At 45.8% G+C, this 19,724-nt stretch overlaps 1 protein-coding gene across 7 annotated transcripts in view; it reads left to right on the top strand.

The window, feature by feature from the left end:
* The window catches only part of ITPR1 (inositol 1,4,5-trisphosphate receptor type 1), a 331,871-nt gene that overhangs the window by 282,796 nt on the left and 29,351 nt on the right, over positions 1 to 19,724 (top strand). For all 7 annotated transcript variants that reach the window (XM_047746291.1, XM_047746284.1, XM_047746265.1 and 4 more), the window contains 7 exons: positions 266 to 388; positions 5,766 to 5,941; positions 10,065 to 10,229; positions 14,851 to 15,046; positions 16,479 to 16,571; positions 18,020 to 18,159; positions 18,888 to 19,053. In XM_047746291.1, coding sequence (XP_047602247.1) covers positions 266 to 388; positions 5,766 to 5,941; positions 10,065 to 10,229; positions 14,851 to 15,046; positions 16,479 to 16,571; positions 18,020 to 18,159; positions 18,888 to 19,053 — 1,059 coding nt within the window. The remainder of the gene's footprint in view (positions 1 to 265; positions 389 to 5,765; positions 5,942 to 10,064; positions 10,230 to 14,850; positions 15,047 to 16,478; positions 16,572 to 18,019; positions 18,160 to 18,887; positions 19,054 to 19,724) is intronic.

The raw sequence follows: 19,724 nt of genomic DNA, 5'->3' as shown, positions 1-19,724 counted from the left end.
GTTCCAGCTTTTCTCCTTTTCTTCTCTCCCTTGTCCCCAAATAGATCTTCTGTTCCAGTAAGTACTCCAAACAGAAATAAGCCAATCTGATGTCGTTATGAGCCTATGAGTCAACCTCAAAACAAATGATCGTTTTTTACTGCTGTGGTAAAAACTGGGAACAAAAGTGGGCTTGTGGGGCAGAGCAGGAAGAAGGGCCGGTGGGATTCCCAGCCTTCTGACCGGCAGCTTCAAACCTGACATGGCCTGATCTTTGTTTTCGCAGCCCAGCCCGTTCTGTACTGGTGTGCCCGAAACATGTCTTTCTGGAGCAGCATTTCATTTAACTTGGCCGTCCTGATGAACCTGCTTGTGGCGTTTTTCTACCCATTTAAAGGAGTCCGAGGAGGTACCCACATTTTTAATTTCAAGAAAACTATGAGAAGCAGCAGGAAGCTTGTGACTTGCATCTTCAGTACAGTCCCTGGAAGTGTCGGTGCAATATTATGGGATCTCACTCACCCAGTTCAGACAAGATGAGATTGTAGCTTTCACCACAGACTTAGTTTTAAATCTCACTTAGAAGAATGTAAATGGTGTGTCCACATTTATCTTCCAGGAAAGAAAGAGAAGCTGTACACTCTGAAATCTGTAAGCGATCTCAGTCAGCCTCCTTGTTTTATACATATTGGGAGACTTTGTCTCAGAGAAACTGAGAGATGGAGCCAAACTTTCACAGCTAGGTAGGGGGGGTGCTAACCCTAGAACATAGATATTTTGATGCCCAGTCCAGTTAGATTATTTTCCCCATACCATACTTACAGAATTAATTTCAGAGTGGAGAGTTTTTAAGACATGTCTGGAATTTTTTTTTTTTTTTTTTTTGGCAAGGGGCTTAGGGCGGCAGGGCTTCAATGACTGAAGACTGCAGCTCCTTGGATGTTTAGTCTGTAAAGAGCCACGTGCCACTACTCATGCAATAACATGTGATGTCCCTGGTCTTTGTGGATATCTGCCCCCACCCCCACCACTGTCTCCTTCCAGCCACCTCTCATGTGTGCTCTGTACATCTTGCCGAGAACAGGCAGACAGTTCAGGTGGGGCTTCTCTGTGTTTGTGGTTCTTCCATTTGCTGGACAGCATTCTGGAGCTGTGCACGCCTGTGGGGACCTGGGGGCCAACAGAAGCCCCGCCACTGTCACACATCCATGGCCCCTTTTCTGACACCCTGCACTGGCTTTTGGGAGGTCTTCTCTGCTACATTTTTCATCAGTTGTTTGGCACATTATCTCACATACATAGTCACAACCTGCCAGTAGCCACCTTGTGTGAAACAAATGGAATGAAGAGCCCAAAAGGAAGATACCAAAACAGCGCAGGAGTTCTAGGCTTAGCTCCTGAGCCTGGTGATGTAGAGGTGTATACGTGATGAGACAGCCTGTCTAGACTTAAAAAGTCTACTTAAGGTCCATTTTGAAAGCAATGGCTTGTTCCTTGATGCTCAGGTATCCAACACACCCATTCGAGCAGTTAGCTTTTCTGTTTGGCCTTCGGTTACACTGAAAGTATCATTGGAGTGGGTTTTTTTCCCCCAAAAGTGACACCTAAACGCAAGTCTGGGGGTATTTTCCTTCTTATATGTCATGTTAGGAATAAGTGCCCCTGTGTGAAAAGATTGTGCAGGTCCACGGGACTGCAAGGCTGACATCAAGGGGGCACGTGCCCAGCCAGACTGCTGGTCGGCAGAGATGCGAGCATGAAGTGGCCCATCGGAGTGACAGAGGCCAGCCCTCTTTTCCGTCTCAGGGAAGTCCTCATGCTCATCATAACCTGTTCTTCAGCCATTACTTTGGATGCATTTTGCTTTATCCCCCATTTCTTTAGAAATATTTAAAATCGGTTTTACCACGTGCTTCAACCATTTTCTTCACTGGTCATTTGTGGCCACGTTGAGGCCCATGTCTGAGGAGAGGTGGTTGACAGCTCCCCTCCCCTGCAGGGGTCAGCCTTGTCCGCTGGAATACCTACACTCACAACATCCAGACTCAGTGTCTGGGCCTGGCTTTGCCACTCACTCCTCACACGACTCTGGGCAGGCAACTTCAATTAGTCTTTCTTAGCTACTCTGTTAAAAAGTGCTTGAGCCCATAGTTGTAAAACCTTGATGTGGATTTGGAAATCCCTGTATAGTTCAGGGAAAAATAGTGGTTGACCCAGTCAGGATCTCTGGGACATCCTGTTTCTGGCCCATACAAGTTCAAGACCCACTGATGAGATGAGTGTGAAAGGTCCTTCCAACTCTACAGTGTTGGGTTCTCAATGTGGCATCAACTCTGGGTTCCTGTTCTGGCAGTGTGGGCTGTGGTACTTCATGTGTAAGACTAAATGGAAAGCATCATTAGCTCTCCCAGGAGGGAAGAGGATTAATCTGACCTCAGGAAGCCTTTCCCATGACACAGTGACTGAGCTCACCTCAAACACATCATTTCATTCTCAGAGGGATTGACTTTTCCTCTTGTAAGACATGCCGGGACCATCTTCTGTACTCACTACTAACCATCTTCAGGAGGAGGGTTGTATTAGCCCAGCCTTGAAATAAGATGTGGTTGGTTACCTGAGAGTATTTCTTTGACATCAGTATTTGTTCATGTTGAGCTCTAAAACCAGGATTTCCGAAATGTCCCCATGTAATGTCCCCTTCTTATGGGTGCTAAATGTAGCTTTGTGGCATTGTAGGCCTGCCTGCCCACGATAGTGGTGGCCTTAAAAGCTCCTTTTCAAAAGAACCATTTTCCCCCTTTATTCAAGAACTGATGAGTCACACAGCCTTTGAAAGCATGAAGCCTGGGGCACATTCAGATTTTTTACTGAATTTGTGAGCCTGCTATGATGATTAAAGCACATACAGTACTCCTTTTAAAACATTGTCATTTTTGAAATTTTCCAATATACAAGTAATAAGGAGTTAACACACTGCCCTGTACCTATTAGCCCGGCTTTAACAACTACCAACGTTTTGTCAGTCGTTTCCTCTATTCTCCTACTGTATTTTCTGAAAGATTTTAAATAAGTCTAGACATCTTGTTGTTTTTCCCATAAATATTTCAGTGTGCATTTCTAACTTCTAAGAATATTTCAAAATATGTATAATTACCATAACATTATCATATGTAACAGAACTAACAGCAAATCATGAAATAGCTTGTCCATATTCATGTTTCTCCAATTGTCTTAAAGATGTCTTTCTATAATTGGTTTTTTTAAAATCTAGCATTATTTTTTTAACACTGCTTTTATAGTGGGGAGACAACAGGTTTTTATTTCGGCCCCTTCAGGATTTGGGTATGTCCACTGTACTGGTCCCATTTATTATACTGAGATCTCGAGGCAGTTTACAATGGCAATTAAACACTGGAGAAAATGAAAAGCAAGACGCAGACTGGGAGAAAATATTTACAAAACATATCTGACAGAAGGCTTATATCCTAAATACAAAAGAACTCTTGAAATTCAATAATAAAAAGAAAACTTGATTAGAACAGCGGGCAAAAGATGTGATCAGACAGTTCACAAGAGAATGGCCAATAAGCACATAAAAAGATACTCAACATTAGTCATTAATCAGAGAAATGCGAATGAAAGCTAGGATGGCATACCGTGTGAAACCTACAAGAATGGCTAAAATTGAAAATGCTGAAAAAAGAGATAAAAATGAGCAAATAATAAATAAAAAGAAAATACCGACCATACCAAATATTGGTGATGACGTGGAACACGTGGGACTCCCACATACAACTGAACGGTGGAGTCACCGTGGAAGAGTGTGGTTGTGTCACAGAAGATTAAACATACAGTTAGGATCCAGAAATCTTATTTCCATGTATTTGTCCAAGGCAAAGGAAAACATGCACCCATTCCAAGAGTCGTACTTGAATGTTCCCAGTAACATTATTTATAATAACTGCAAACTGGGAACAACCCATGTATCCATTAATTGTTGAGTGGATAAGTAAATTGTGGTCTATCCGTATTATGGAATCTTACTCAGTAATAGAAAGGACAATATTAATACGCAAAATAAACTGACTGAATCTTAAAAACTTGCTAAGTGAAAGAATTAAAAAGACTGCCTCCTAATCTGATTATCTTTCCGTTTTTATGAAATTCTAGAAAGTGCAAAGCTCTAGTGATAGAAAGGAGACCAGTGGTTGCCTAGGGGTGGAGATGGGCAAGGCAGCAATGGCAAAGAGCACAGGAAACCTTTTAGGGGAACAAAAATGTTTGTATCTTCATTGTGTTGGCAGTCACATGTGGTAATATGGCTCTATATACTGCCAAAATTCATCGCATTATAAGCTGAACATCAGTGGATTTTCTGTGTTTTTTTTTTTTTAATTGGTGATTAAGGACCATCCACTTCAGGGGCATACACACTCCAGCCATTTGCAGTGTCACCTTAGGCCCAATAGGTAATCCAAAACCCAGTTTCCTCCAGAGGAAAATGAAGATAATCATATGCTGTTGGGAAGATCACATAAACAATAATCAACGTAAAGGGCTTAATAGGCTATCTCACCACTGTTAAATGCACGAGAAGTGACATAAGCCTCAATATCCACGTCTTCCCAGAGTTCTGAAAAGCTTCTGCCTCTCTGTGCCCGTTTCTAATCAGGTTTTCTTCTGAAGGATATCAAAAGGGAAGAGGTAAGTGGTTGGGAGTGAGGCAACAGTTTCCAGAGAAAAAGTGTCTCGCCGGCATGAACAGAATGAACGAGGGCAGCCAGCAGGCTCGGGGAAGAGCTGGAACTCGCAAGGGTGTCTCTTTCCTGGGTGGGGCTTCGATCCCAGCAGTTCTAGAGAAGTGAAACTCCTTTATGTAAGTGGCCTTCATCGTGTAGTGCTGCTTGTTTACATCTGAAGGAGACTCAAGATGTGACAGCATTTGAAATAGGGTTTTATTTTTTTTTTAATGAGCGTTTTACAGAACTATATTTTTAGCTGTGTTGGCTCATGTTATATAACTAAGCCGTCTCGTGGGACACTCTAAATAGAACTTGAAATAGCAAGAGATGACAAAAACTGGTATAAGCTCTTTGACTACAAGGATAATCTAATTGTAGGATGATGTTAATGATACGGAAGTTGCCTTCCTCCTTCCCTTGGAGAAATCTGATTCAGGCAGGGGACCTGCAATTTTCCTTTGCATACTTTTAATAGAAATTAGAAGTTTAGGCTTCCAGTCTGCTTTCCCAAAAAGCGAAATGTGATACCTATATGAGTTTTATTGATTGAACAGATTCATTTGACCAGTGCCTACGGGGTGCTGAGTGCTTCCCTTGGGGAATTTGGTTGGGAGGAATACACCGGGGCGCGGGGGCAGTTAGGGTAGGGGTGGAGGGGAGAGAAAGACAGGTGAACTGACCACCAGAAAATAGTGTTCTGTAGGGATGACTGGAGTGGGTATGGAGAACCCAGAGAGGGAGGGGCACTTGGCATGGTTTCCTGAAAAGGAAGGGGGTTGGGGAGGTTTTGGGCGAGTTGACATCTCAGCTAAAACCTAGGATGAAGAGGAAAGGGAAAAGAATTTCCCAGGTAGTAGGAACATGGGTCAAGGCTTGGAGGTGAGAAAACATGGATGTGTGATGTTACATCTGGGGCACAGAACTGGAGGTGAGAGTTTGGACAGTAGGGCCAGTTGGAGGATTGCAGAAAGTGTCATTTTGGTCCATCAGACCCCTTACTCGGTGGAAGCACTGATCTTTGAGAGCCCTGCCTTGTCTTTCCAGGAACACTGGAGCCACACTGGTCAGGACTGCTGTGGACAGCCATGCTCATCTCTCTGGCCATTGTCATTGCCCTCCCCAAGCCCCATGGCATCCGGGCCTTAATTGCTTCCACAATTCTCCGGTTGATATTTTCAGTTGGATTACAACCCACGTTGTTTCTTCTGGGAGCTTTCAATGTAAGTATGAATAACTTCATAGCCTCATTCTTGTTGACATGCAAACAGGAATGCCTTCCATTCTGGTTCCTGGGATCTTGGCCTGGGCTTGCAGTACAGCCAAAGACTGTTTAGGTCAGCTGTTAGAAAAGCCGAAGCAAGAGCTGTGTGGGTGGACGTCTCCCTCTTAACCTTCTCACGGTACAGTGAACCTCTTAATCTATTACCCGGGCATCCACAGTCTCCTTTTTAGGGAATATCCCTCCCAGGAGTAAGGCAGGAAGAGGGAGAGCAGTGGAGATATAAATTAGTTTTCCCAGTCAGGTCAGAGGTTTGGAGGGACAGGAGATTTTAGCTGAATGGTCAGATATTGATGGTATAAATCAAATGGTCAAATATTAATACAGCACACCCACTTCTGGTGGGGACCACACAGAGCCAGGAGAAGAGGCAGGAGGACTTGGTCAGACAGAAGAGGAGCAGGTAGAGAGGTAAAGAGAGAATCAGGGTTATTTCAAAGTCAGCGGGGACATTTAGAAGTCTCTTCCATGGTAGTTGAGGGTTAGATGCCACCTGCATGCGTAGGGGGATTTCTGAGGAAATACAGATAGCCGATGCAGGACCATAGATACGAGAGGTGTCCTGGTGAAAGGAAGCAAAAGGTTTGGACATGGGAGGGAGTCTGGTGATCAAAACCTGCTTTCCAGAGGTTTCTGCCCCAAGCATATCAGGAAGCTGAGGTTACTGTACAGAAATAGAAAATGTGTTGCAAAATAAGGTTAATAGAGTAATTCATTGCAGCAATAAATGTCCCCAAATGGGTATGCAGATGGTAAAGACAGCAAGGGACACTGGGAGAGAAGGGACCACTTCGAGCTGACAAGCTCCGGGGGAGGAGGCTGGCGTTCAGCTCTGCCTTGAAGAATGGCCAGGACCAGGCCAGAAAACAGGGTTGGGATGAGCATTCTCCTGTCAGCCCCACAGGCCAGAGCACTGGAGAGGGCCCAGGACACTCTCAAGAGACAGCCAGCAGTAGTGTTCCCCTCTGCTGTGGTTCAGGGAGGGACACGCAGCACCTGCTCCCGGCACAGGTCACCAGGGCACTGTGTGGTAGGAGAAGGGCCCTGGACCTCATCCTATAGGGAAGTGTTTCCAAAGAATGCTCCAGGTTGATAAGTCTTAGGTGAGAAAGAGGTTCATTGGTCAAATCCATGAGGGAGAGGCTGGGTTAAACAAAATTAAAGGGTTTATACTGTAGGATTCCTGAGAGACTTTAACATGTGTGATAAGGGTTATGAATCTCCAAGAAAGGGAAATCATGTATCTCTGTTTCCTAAACTTACTTGCCCACATTTTAAGTATCACTTGGAATTAATGTTGTAGAATACAGGTTGGAAAACTATTCCCAGTAGTGGGAAATGACTCAAGTTTTTTTGAGCAAAGAAATGGCATATACAAAGAAGTATTCTTGGAAAAATACCCTCATGTGGTGGCATGTTATGTGGATTCAAGTGGGAAGGACCAGAGGCAGGAGGACCATTCTGGACACGCCAAGCAGAGCTTTTGACTAGGTGTGACAATCCTGGGTCTTGGTCATAATGTGGAAGGAAGAAGAAAGGTACAGATGTCAGAGCTGCGAAGGTTAGGGTCATGTGTTGTGGGGCTGGAGTCAGAGCCTCACACCTCAAAGCCTTTTCTCCAGGTCAAGAAGGTATTACTGTCTTGATGGGGTGATGAAGGAGGCCACCCCAACTCCAAAGTTTCAGTCACAGGTGACTAGGAAAAGAATAATGCAACAAACTAAAGTGAAGTCATGCGGAAACCTAATTTTCAAGGGGAAAATGCACTTAAATTGTTGATTTACTAGGCTTGAGATGACAGGGCAAACCATTCATGTTAGCTGTGGCATTTGGAAATGTATGACCGGAGTGACAAAGACTGATCAGTGTTATATAGGGAAAGTAGGTATCATTCACTGGTCTAGGTATCATTAAGAAGGAAATATAAACAAAAAAACAAAAGGGAAAACTCAGTATTTCAGAGATTGTAGTCTTATGGGCTTTTTTTTTTTTCCTTTGGGCTTTAATCATTCCACAGTCATCTCTTCTTTAACAGAAATCTGTTGGGGGAAAGACTCAAATTAGGCAATTACCACTTATAGTAACATCTGGGTTGGGAGAGCCAAAACAACTGTAATAAATAACCAGAATGAGAAAAGGGGAACACTCACATGGAGCATACAGGAGATGAGAGAAAGAGTCCTTTGGGACAGAGAAGGAGCACTGGATATGCAAGGGCTGGGGAAGCGGGACAGGGTGGTATCCTGGCACCCAGGTGCCACCAGAGTGCTGGGGGCAGGGGGTGGCCTGCCGAGCTGTCTTGTTGCAGGAGCTGGGATTAGGTGCTCAGGGCTGACACTGCCGCCTGCGCCCCGGCTCAGTCCTTTGCAGACTGGAGGGGAGCTGCTACGGGGGAGAGGTGGGGCCGGAAGCCAGATGCTAGACTTATTAAGCAGGGTCGGTAGGAGGTGGGGACCCCAGGCCAAGACCGTGAATACACACGTGCTACTGAAGCAATGAAGGAGATGAGGGCAGAAGTTGTTTCAAGGGGAGAGTGGATTGAAATAAAGCGAATTGCTCGGATGAGACACCGGGGGCCGAGGCATGTCTGAGGTCCTGCCATGTTAACCAGAGTGTGGCCTTTTGTTTGTTTTCCTGAAACCCCATCAGCCCAGATCATCCAGAGTCAATGGTACTTTCTCACCCAGTGAGAGATCCTGGACTAGTGATGGGTAGGATATTAGAGAACAAGTACTAGGGGATTGGATGTTTATCCTGAGAAAGCCTCACGTTCGCTGTGGGTGTTGGCTTCCTCACGTACCTGATTGCGGAGAAACTCCCTTACACGGACCTGCCGGATTAACTGGCAGGTCTTCCCCAGCACCTACGGCCAAGGCAGCTGGGGGAGCAGAAGACGGTTTTACCAAGTACATCCGAACACCTTTCTCTCCAGCCTTCTCTTCATCGGAGTTTTTCTGTCAGTGTGTTCCTTGAGATGGACTTGGAGGCATGGGGTTTCTGTTAGAGGTGGACTGTATTACACAGTAGATCAAACTCCAGCTGCAAGTGTTAAAAAACCAAACCCACGCCAGTTGAACCAAAGGAGAAAATGCATTGGTTCGTGGGTCTGAGAGATGAAGATCCTGCTGTCCGGGGCTGCTGAATATAGGGGCCCCGACAGTGGCCTCAGGATCCAGTTCCGTCTCTGGGCTCTGCATCGGTTGTGCTCCGAGGCGCTGTGGTATGGCAGGACAGAGGCCAGCAGCTTCAAAGCTTACTTTCTCTTAGGTTCAAGGTGAGGATGAAGCAATAAAGTTGTCTTTTGCTGCAGTCCCAGGAGAGCTCTCAGTGAGTCTCAGGAGTTCTGTTGGACCATGTGACTATCCCTGAACCGATCCTTATTGCCAGGGCAATAGAACAGCTGATTGACTGGGCTTTCCCCCGCCCAACCCACTGCAGATTCCAAGGACTGACACATGGAAAGGACGAATCCCCAAAGAAAAATTAGTATTCCCAGAAGGAGGGCAGGGAAACAGAACTCATCCTGAAGTCCCTTACTTTTTCTTCCCCAAGAAAATTATTTCCTCTACGAATTCAGGAGCAGTGAAAGACAAGAACTAACTGCTTCTCATTAAATTACAATCCTTATAATGCCCAGAATGTTTAACAGAAATTCAGAAAATGCTTTTATTTATGCTGATCACAGGGTTCATAGATTGAGGTGACTTCTGTGTTTGACTAACTCATATAAGAATGTTAGAAATGATTCATATCTCATTTCGAAAATCATAATTTCGGTATGTGTTAATTTTGTTTTTGTCATATACAAATGCCACTTGATTACTGTTGCTCATGAAGTTATTTGAGTACCGCATACTGTGTAATATGCCTGAAAAGCAAAGTAACGATATGACTTAGATCTGCAAAATGGTTCTGGGCGGGTTCAGTGGGCACTTGGTGCAAAAGGAAGCTTCGTTTGGGCACTGTTGCGGAAATAACATTGCGTGAAAATGGCCCTTCGCTGTCACGAAGTCTGCAGTGCAGCATGGCTGTGCTTATCTGGCTGTTCCTGTCATTATTCTCAGGTCTGCAATAAAATCATTTTTCTAATGAGCTTTGTGGGCAACTGTGGAACATTCACCAGAGGCTACCGAGCCATGGTTCTGGATGTCGAGTTCCTTTACCATTTGTTGTATCTGCTGATCTGCGCCATGGGCCTCTTCGTCCACGAGTTCTTCTACAGTCTGCTGGTGAGTTCCTGGTACGGAAAGATTTTACATGTTGAAAACAAGGAGTGTCCCGTGTCTCTCCTCACAGACCCCTCCTTTTAATGGTGATTGGTGTGTCTGGTCTAAGAAGGTCACGTGCATCATTTCCGAGATCTAGAGAAGGAAGCCCCCCAGGGAGCAGGGCAGCTGGTAGAAGATCAGCAGGTGTGTGCTTGCGTCCACGCTGGACCTTTTGCTTTCCGGTGGTAGACAGCACCTGCGGTCTGGGTCAGGGGATGCGTCCTCCACATGCATCTTTGCTTTTCTTGCTTTCTTGGACTCAGCCAGCGCTTACCGAGGAGAATGTTTTTGAGACTGTCATCATCTGACAGTTCTCATGGGATCTGCTTCCCAGGGAGAACATTTAGTAACGAAGTAAGAGGAGGAGCTATTTTCAAAGTCCCAAGATCTGTGACAGTGACCTCAGTAGATTTATTGGTCCAGGAGACCTTTTCCCTGGAAGTTATTTTGTTCCAGTCTCAGTCAAGTGATTAATGTCTTGATAGTCTATAAAATGAGTTGGTTCAGTCACCTTCTTCCTGAGCAGGTTTTTAAATTATAGACCAAATAGCTACTTATTTTCCCATCATTAGAGGGAGTCTAGACCTATAGAGTTGTAGATAAGAAACCTTTGCCTTGTACCTACATCAGATGACAGGAAGCATGAAACTAACCTGTCTGCAAGCAAAATGATCCATAACCAGACCAGAAGAATTAAAATGTTAGTAAAGATAAAAAATGATCCAAGCCTACGTGTTGACCTAAAGTGAGGGACTTATTTGTGAAGGGTAGAGCGAGGAAAACTCTCCTGGGAGGTATCTTCTATGTTGCCTCTGGACCGGTGACACACTGGCTCTGTGCCTCAGTTTCCCCATGTGCAAAATGAGAACAAGCTGTCCCCCTTCCAGGGCTGCCACAGGGATTATCTGCAGCTGTGCATGTCAGGGCCTTAGAATAGCACTACCACACAAGAAATGCTTAGCAATTCTAGTTATTATTACTGTCTTTGTCATCGCTTACTTCCTCTGCCATCTAAAACACCATCAAGAATTCACCATTCAGGTCATCAGGATTAGCTCATTCCATTAGTGGTAGATGTTGGCAGGCTGAGGGAAATGGATTGTTTTGCCTCATTTTAAAATAGGTCTGGCTATAGTTTGAGGTTTTAGGCAGAGAGGTCTCTGGATGTACTTGGGATTGCCATTATTTGGCCTATTTTGGTCACTCTGTATCAGAAATCTTGAGAGCTCCCTGTATACCTCTGAGCCTTTCTGTCTCCTACAGTAATGCCCCTGGATAAGGATCGGGGTGTGGAGTCAGGGAGCCCCGGGTGCTCCCCAGCAAGGAGGCAGAGCTCAGTGGGAGGTCTCTGACGGATCTCTCCCAAGACACAGGAGATTCTTCCTCAGACAGCGCCATCTCTTCCTGGGAGATGACTTCACCTACATTCTGTGTCCCTTTGGCTTCATTTCCCTGCCTGCACCTTCAAGTCCTCTGCCTTTGGTCCTTTGTGATGCCGGTTGGTACCCAAGCTAGATGCAGGGCTGTTGTAGTGAGACAAACCAGTATCCTCTCTGCCCTTACAGGCTCACGGTCTACAAGATCATCGTTACTGCCATTTCGGGAATGTTCCCCCATGTGCTCTTTTTATACCGTCTCTCACCACGACTTCTGAGACAATGTCTGCAAGTGACAGATGGTGAAACAGGCTTGATGAGGTTAGGTAACTTGCCCAGAGTCACCCACTAAGTGCCAGAGACCAGAGATTAGCTGAGCTCTGGTGACTGCCGAGTCAGCTTGTGAGCACAGCCCTGAACTGCCTTTCACCTGAGCTCGTGAAAAAGTTCCTGCTTTGGTGCGGCTGGTATTTCCCAGGGCAGTTCGAATTCTTGCTTTCACGTCTCTCCTCAGTCACAGAAGCAGTAACCCCGAGCTGTCGGTGCCACCTGGGCTCAGCTCGCTTTCAGAGAACTCACCAGGATCAGACTAAATGGTGGCTAGATGCCCCTCCTGTGTGCTTCTGGCCCGTGACGTGTGGTCTCAGGTGACGTGCTACTTTTGGTATCAAAAGTAGTGTTTAATATGTTTACCGAGAATCACAGGCAAAGTACTAAAACCTGTGACAGGGAATTGGCGAGATACCTCCAGCAGGGAAAAGCCACATATTCCAGGGTTATGAAAGCCCCTGCCAGCAGACCAGAAAAGGACAGTGGGGGCCCAGACTGGCTGAACCTGGTCTCAAGCCTGCGTCCAAATGTGTCCTTAGAAAACATTAACAGCCCAAGATGAAAATGTGTCAAGTTCATGGATGGGCAGGTAACAGGAGGAGAAATCCATATGGTCAGTAAACATGGAAGAATGTCCAACCTTACTGCTAAACACAGACGTGCTAATTGAAACAACAGTGTGATCCCAAGCTGTATCTGTGATGTTTGGAAAGGTTCAAAGGCCTAAGCATGTTCAGGTCTTACGACCGCATGCTCTAGTTAGTGGCCCCCATCCCCCATCCCCTGACAGCGTGGATCAGTACAGCCTTTCTGGAAAGCAATGGGGCAATATGTTTCTGTTGCAATATTTGACCCAATAATTCCATTTCTGGAAATTCTCCAAGAAGAAATAACCAGACAAGTATGTATAGAGGCAAGGGGCAAGGTGTTTATCACAGCATTATTTTTAATGGCGTGCAATTGGAAACATCTTGACTGTTGTAAAAAAAAAAAATAAATAAATAAATAAATAAATAAATATTTTGGCTAAATAAACTGAGGTTTTTTTCTGTACAGGGACATTCTAGGTGATCATTTCTGACACAGAAATTTTCATGATTGCTTAATGAAAGGGGCTGACCATATGCCAGGATTATGGTATATTGTATCTATTACATTTTTCCAGTGTAGCCCTTGCAGAAGAAATAACTTAAGTATATGGTGGGGTTATTGGTGATTTTGGTTTTTCTTTGTGCTTTTTTGTGTTTTCAAAGTTTTCTCCATTGAACGTGTGTAATTTTCCAATTAGAAGAAAGTTTTTCCTTTATAAAGCAATGCTTGTACATTGTCTTCAAGTCAGAAATCACAGATGAGTGAAAAAAGCAATCATTTGCCATCTCAATGACTTGGTGGCTACAGAGTCTTACAGGTCCTCCCCCAGAACACAAATGTCATTTGTGTATTGTCAGAAGTTGCTCTCACTCGCTGCTTCATGGCAGGTTGCTGGAAAATATTTAACCAACTGCAATGGCAACATAAGCCTTTTGTACTGTTATACTGACCGAACGCCTCTTTCTTGCTTCCTTCCCTTCGAGTCTCCTACTATACCCAGTGCCCTGCCCAAGGTCTCAGGACACAGATTGGCCTTATGGAGGCAGAAGAGGTAATTAACCAGAAAATGAACTCAGATGTAAAACTATAAATTGGAAGGGACTTGGACACCAGCTAGTTCAGAGAGGTTACATGGTTTGATCTATATGTGACGACAAATTAAAAGCAGAGTCAGGATTCAAACCCTTGTCCCCTGACTCACTTGGCTGTGCACTCATGCCCCAAAGCCATGTGGAGGCAGAACTTCAGAAGAGTCAGTGTCAGCACAGAGGCCAAACTAAACCCCTGCTCCAAGAAAAAGCCCACAGAACTCTCCTCCACAGCTCTGTACTCTTCCCACAGCCAAATATCTGAGAAAACCAGCCATCTGTATCGCATTCCTAGAAGTACCTACAGGCCAACTTCTTGCAAAGAGCAAGTAGTCTCTTAGCAGAGGGCGAGCCTAGACTGTGAGCCCACAGATCTCACAAGGGGGCTCTGCACCCCACCCTCCACATTAGGGAGATGGGAAGGGCTTGGCTCCCCGGTGTGTACTACCACCAGGGTCCCTGTCATGAGCTGCGTGACCCGGGCCCAGTCCCTCCATCAGGAAATAATCATTACTATTTATTGTGTGCACGCAGCACGTACGTGCGGCTGTCTGTGATCTCCCGAACACGGTATCCATTATGTAGCTGTGGTTCACAGCAGCTCCCTGTCCTCCCATCTGTAGATGAGGAAACAGAGGCTCGGGGGGAAGGAGCGAGAACCCAGCTCGCCATCCTGATGTCCTGTGCTTGAGCTAAGGTTGCACCTCACACTCCAGAGTCCCTGCTGCCTCCTGCTGCCTGCTGGACGGGGCCTTCCCTGTGGAACTCCAAGCTCCCAGAGGACAAGGGCCAGGGTTGTCCAATCCTGTATCCAGAGTGGCTGGCCCTTAGCAGAAACTCAGCTACTACTGCCTACGCGGACACATGCCAGGACCCTCATCCTTTGCTCTTCTTTTCCTTCTGAAGCTCGCTGAACTACCCTGTACTTTCTCCATCCCCAGGACCTCTCAACTGTCTGAGTCCCACTGGAAATTACTGCTGCCTCTGCCCACCTTTTCTATGCTAATGTTCCCCATCTCAGTTTTCAGGAAGACAAGCAAGTACAAAGTGTTAAGATAATAGTAGAATGCTTTTGTGTTTGTTTCTAGAAGGGTAACTTCTCTATAAATCTAGTTTTCATTATGAGATTTTTGTGTACATCTAACATAGAGGCTTCTTAAAACTGTCCCATTGTCTTCTCTTTGTTCATTTTTAAAGCTTTTTGATTTGGTATACAGAGAAGAGACTCTGCTTAATGTCATTAAAAGTGTCACTCGCAATGGACGGTCCATCATCTTGACAGCAGTTCTGGCTTTGATCCTGGTTTACCTGTTCTCGATAGTGGGCTATCTTTTCTTCAAAGATGATTTTATCTTGGAAGTAGATAGGTTGCCCAATGAAACCGCTCTTCCAGGTGAGTTTGAGATCTTCGGATCTTTTTAATGTTAAGACGACAGGTCTTGCTTGTAGGCGAATGAAAGAGAACGATGACTTTAGCAATGTAGGTTTCTCCCTGGCACTCAGACTATGAATTCTGATTCCAGGACTTGGTTCTCACTTTATTCCAAGGGTGGTATGGTATGTGTGATACTGAGTGTAAGGGCCCAGAGCCTACATTTAACTTACTCACTAAAGTCGTATTTTAAACTAATGCAACTCATTTAAAAGGAATTGGACCCTATGTATTGAAAGAATAGGGGGACGCCTCTCTCTAGCTTGGTAAATCTCCTTCTAGGAATTTATCCTTAAAGGAAAAACCTGCTGCATGTTTGTGTGGAAACAGATGTATATGGAAGAATTTTTGCTGCAGTGTGAAAGTGGAACCAGTGTAAATGTAGGATGTTCCATTAGGTTATGGTCCTGTGGGGGGCATCCCCCTGCAGACAGGGCCCATCTCTGTAAAGCTTCAAGGAAAAGCACTCACAAAGCTGTGGTGGGAAATTGCAGTAATAACTATAATAGGATCCACATACTTTTTTTTAAAATGAAAAAGCTCATATATGTCTTTTAAAATATGGAAGAATATTACCTCCCCCCAGCAATGGTTATCTCTGGGGTTTTTTTGTTTTTGTTGTTGTTGTTGTTGTGGGGTTTTTTGTTTGGTTGGTTTTTGTCTTTTTTCACTATATGTAAGTTTGACAGTGAGTTTACATTATTTTTATAGAGAGCAAACAGAACTCATTTCCACTTTTGAAAATGAAATAAAATGATCATATACTTGAGTGATACCCAAGTGTACCTTGTCTCAATTAAAATATTTTAACACCATTAAGTAAAAGGTTACTGGGTTGTTTTGTTTTGTTTTTTAATCAGGTAGCCAGAGGCCCTGAGTCTAAGGAACAAACTAGAATTACTATCACTGGCTAAGCCAGGCAGCCTTGTTCTCCCAAATGCTTGCATTCTTGGCATGTAACTCCAGCTTCCAAGTTGACACTAAGTGAAATTTACTGCCAACCATCTTAGGGTTCCGAACTAAACTGGTCTGGACCTTAGATTTCTGCTCCTGCTCGCTGATGCTTTTTGTGCAGACTTGGTGTAAATCTTGCTGGAGTCTGTACATACAGTAGTATTTGCCGAAGAGTTTCAGCTGTGTGTCTTTAAAGTTGGAGAGGTGCTATTTAAGTGCGATATTTCTAGTAAGCCTACAGGAATTGACATTTCTGGCTCCTTTCCCATCCAGATCACCAAATGAAAGTGTAAATTGCATCTCTGCCTTGAATTTATATGCAGGAATGTAGGGTGTTATTTATGTAAAGAATTGTTTAATCAGCCGTGAATTGGGGACTTCAAACATTTTAACCATATGCTGCCAGATTGTTCATCATAAAATTTCCTCTCTTTCCCAGAAGCCGGAGAGAGTTTGGCAAGCGAGTTCCTATACTCTGACGTGTGTAGGGTGGAGACTGGGGAAAACTGCTCCTCTCCGGCACCCAAAGAAGGTAGGACCTTGTAGGCTTAAGCCCCATGTTAGTGTTAGGCTTCTCTAGAAGCTGGGATGGCTTACATGATATTGGAAGCAGATTTACTCTTCAGAAGCAAGGCTAGTAGGAGAGGGGAAAGGCTGGGAGAGAGGAGGGAGATAAAGGGAAAAGAAGGCTATGTGGGAAGAAAAGGGAAAAGAAGGCTATGTGGGAAGAAAATACCTGCTTGGTTGATTCGACCACTATTTACTGGGTGCCCCTATTTGCCAGGGACTGTGTTATATTCTAAGATACACCATTATCGGGGAGGGGGCCTGCAGGCAGGCACCTAGGGGATTATTAGACAGTATGTTAAATGCTAGGAATAAGGAGGGAATACAGAAATAGGCACCTGGCCTAATACTGGAGTAAGAGTATACCAAGGAGGTGGTAGTTAAACTAAAACAATAGAATCTTGGACAGTGGAGGAGGGTTAGGTGTTCCAATTAGAGGGAATAAGGTGTCTAAAGCCTTGGAAGTAGAATATAGTGTGTTGAAGGATATAATGATCATGAGAAATAGTAGTAGCGAGAAATGAAGCCAGAGAGGTCAACAAAAGGCTAGATCACGAAGAATCTTACATGTTAGGCTGAAGAGGTTAAACTTTACCCAAAAAATGAATAGAAGTTGAGGGGGGAGGGGCACCTGGGTGGCTCAGTGGGTTAAAGCCTCTGCCTTAGGCTTGGTTCATGATCCCAGGGTCCTGGGATCGAGCCCCACATCGGGCTCTCTGCTCGGCAGGGAGCCTGTTTCCTCCTCTCTCTCTCTCTCTCTGCCTGCCTCTCTGCCTACTTGTGATCTCTGTCTGTCAAGTAAATAAAATCTTTAAAAAAAAAAAAAAAGTTGAGGGGGGTTGGGGGAGCGATACGACAAGATCTGTTTTAGCAAGACCATTCTCCCTGCAGTTGCTGCAAAGAACAAGACAGGCAGCAAGACATGGTTCTTCTTCCAAAAATGATTAGGAATGGACAGTGTCTAATACAAAGCTATTTAACCAGGGGCCTGCTGTAAAATGTGGCTGGATTTAGCCAGTGAGGAGCCTGGGTGCCGTGGGATTACCCTCAGCTGAGAGATGAGATACTCATGACTCACAGTATTAAGCAACTTATCTAAGGTCCAGTGCCTGCTCAAAGCTGGGACTGGAGTTTAAATCTGAAAAGGATAGGGATTCTCTTGGATTTAATATAGGGAAAGGCAATTCTGACTTGGCTTGAGAAACTAGCAAGGGTTGGTGAAGAAAACATAATCCTCCCAGGTAACATCACCTTTTTGAAAGAAATTATGTGACACTTGATTCCTTAGTTTTAACAATTCTTTCTTGTTCCTGTGTGTAGCTGGGGAGCTGGCACGCAGGGAACGCCATCTCGGAACCATGGTCGGTCTTTGCCCACACGTTGTAAATCTGTTGTTACTCACCGTGTTCACAGAGCTGGTCCTTGCGGAAGAGACGGAGCAAGACAAAGAGCACACGTGTGAGACGCTGTTGATGTGCATCGTCACGGTGCTGAGTCACGGGCTGAGGAGCGGGGGCGGAGTAGGAGACGTGCTCAGGAAGCCATCCAAAGAGGTAGCTGGATCCGAGGGGAAGGGACAGCAGAGGGGGCGGGGTGGGGGGACAGAGCCCAAAGCAGAGAGCACGTGTGGAAACCGAGGACAGGGGGCGCCTGGGTGGCTCAGTGGGTTAAAGCCTCTGCCTTCGGCTCAGGTCATGATCCCAGGGTCCTGGAATCGAGCCCCGCATAGGGCTCTCTGCTCCACAGGGAGCCTGCTTCTCTGCCTGCCTCTCTGCCTACCTGTGATCTCTGTCTGTCAAATAAATAAATAAAAATCTTTAAAAAGAAAAAAAAAAGAAACCCGGGACAGCAGAGCTGGCTCCCTGAGGATCCTTCCTTCCCTTGACCCCCTGGAGCAGGCAAAGCTCCCTGGCATCTAAGGGGCCCTGAGGAGGGGGGACCTCCCGCTCTCTGCTCAGTGCACGGAAATGCCTGTTCCCCCCCCAGCCGGGTCCAGCCTTCGTGAATACACGCCCAAGACCCCTTAGATGCCAGGGAGTGGCTCTCATGCACACACCACGCAACACCAGCAGAACCAACCTTTGGTACAAAGGGTGTGAAAAGAGACAAAGTTGTGACTTTTCAGGTGTGCTGCCCAGTTGAACTTGTGACAGAGCAGACCCGTAGGGTGAGGGAGCCACGAAGGTTGGGCCCATTTCGGCCTTTTCCCTCCTTCCCTGAGCCCTACAGACCAAAGTTTACCTGTGGGGTGACCTCACTGATAGAGACACCTCTTTTCTAGGAGCCCCTCTTTGCTGCTAGAGTGATCTATGACCTCTTGTTCTTCTTCATGGTCATCATCATCGTCCTTAATCTGATTTTTGGGGTCATCATCGACACCTTTGCTGACCTGAGGAGCGAGAAGCAGAAGAAGGAGGAGATCTTAAAGACCACGTGCTTTATCTGCGGTGAGTGTGGGGGCCCGGCTGTCGCAGGAAAGCCCGGCCCCACGGACTGGAGGGGTTGTGTGCAGGCCTTGGGCAGCAAGGGAGGTGCTGCCGCCTCCTCAGGCCACTGGGCCCCTGGTGCTGGGGGGGCCGCTCCCCTGCCTCCTTTCTGCTGGGGGGTGTTGTCAGCCAAGGGACCTGGAGCCACAGTTCCTGGGGCCAGTGTGTCTGCAGGATTGAAGGTTCCTGTGGCAGACGTGCAAGCGCACATGGTTTGAAATGAATGTGTCTGGGGAACTTTCGTTTTTGGAGGCTGCAGAGCATCTCTTGGTCCCCTGCTAAGTAACTAGACTGGAGATCTTTCATCAGAGCCAGGCTGTGGAGGTCTCCGCTGCAAATGGTATCGGGCATCAGACGAAAGAATATTCCTTGCCTGGAGTGTGGTGACTGTGCTCAGAGCCTGGGCTCAGGACTCAGACCTGGGTTCTGAGTAAGTCTCTGCTGCTTACGGGTCACATAACCTTGGTAGTCGCTTCATTCTCTGTACTTTAATTTTTCCATCTGTAAAATAGGTATAATAGTTATGTCCTTCCGTGCATTATCATGGGGCTTAGAGAGCTAGTCCGTGCAGCACACCTAGCACAGACCCCGCACATTGTAGGCGCTCCGTGGTGAGTGGTAGAGGGTGCATG

The sequence above is a fragment of the Lutra lutra genome, chromosome 1 (assembly GCF_902655055.1).
Source record: "Lutra lutra chromosome 1, mLutLut1.2, whole genome shotgun sequence".
NCBI classification, from domain to species: Eukaryota; Metazoa; Chordata; class Mammalia; order Carnivora; family Mustelidae; genus Lutra; species Lutra lutra.
This window is presented reverse-complemented; position numbering and strand designations above follow the sequence as displayed.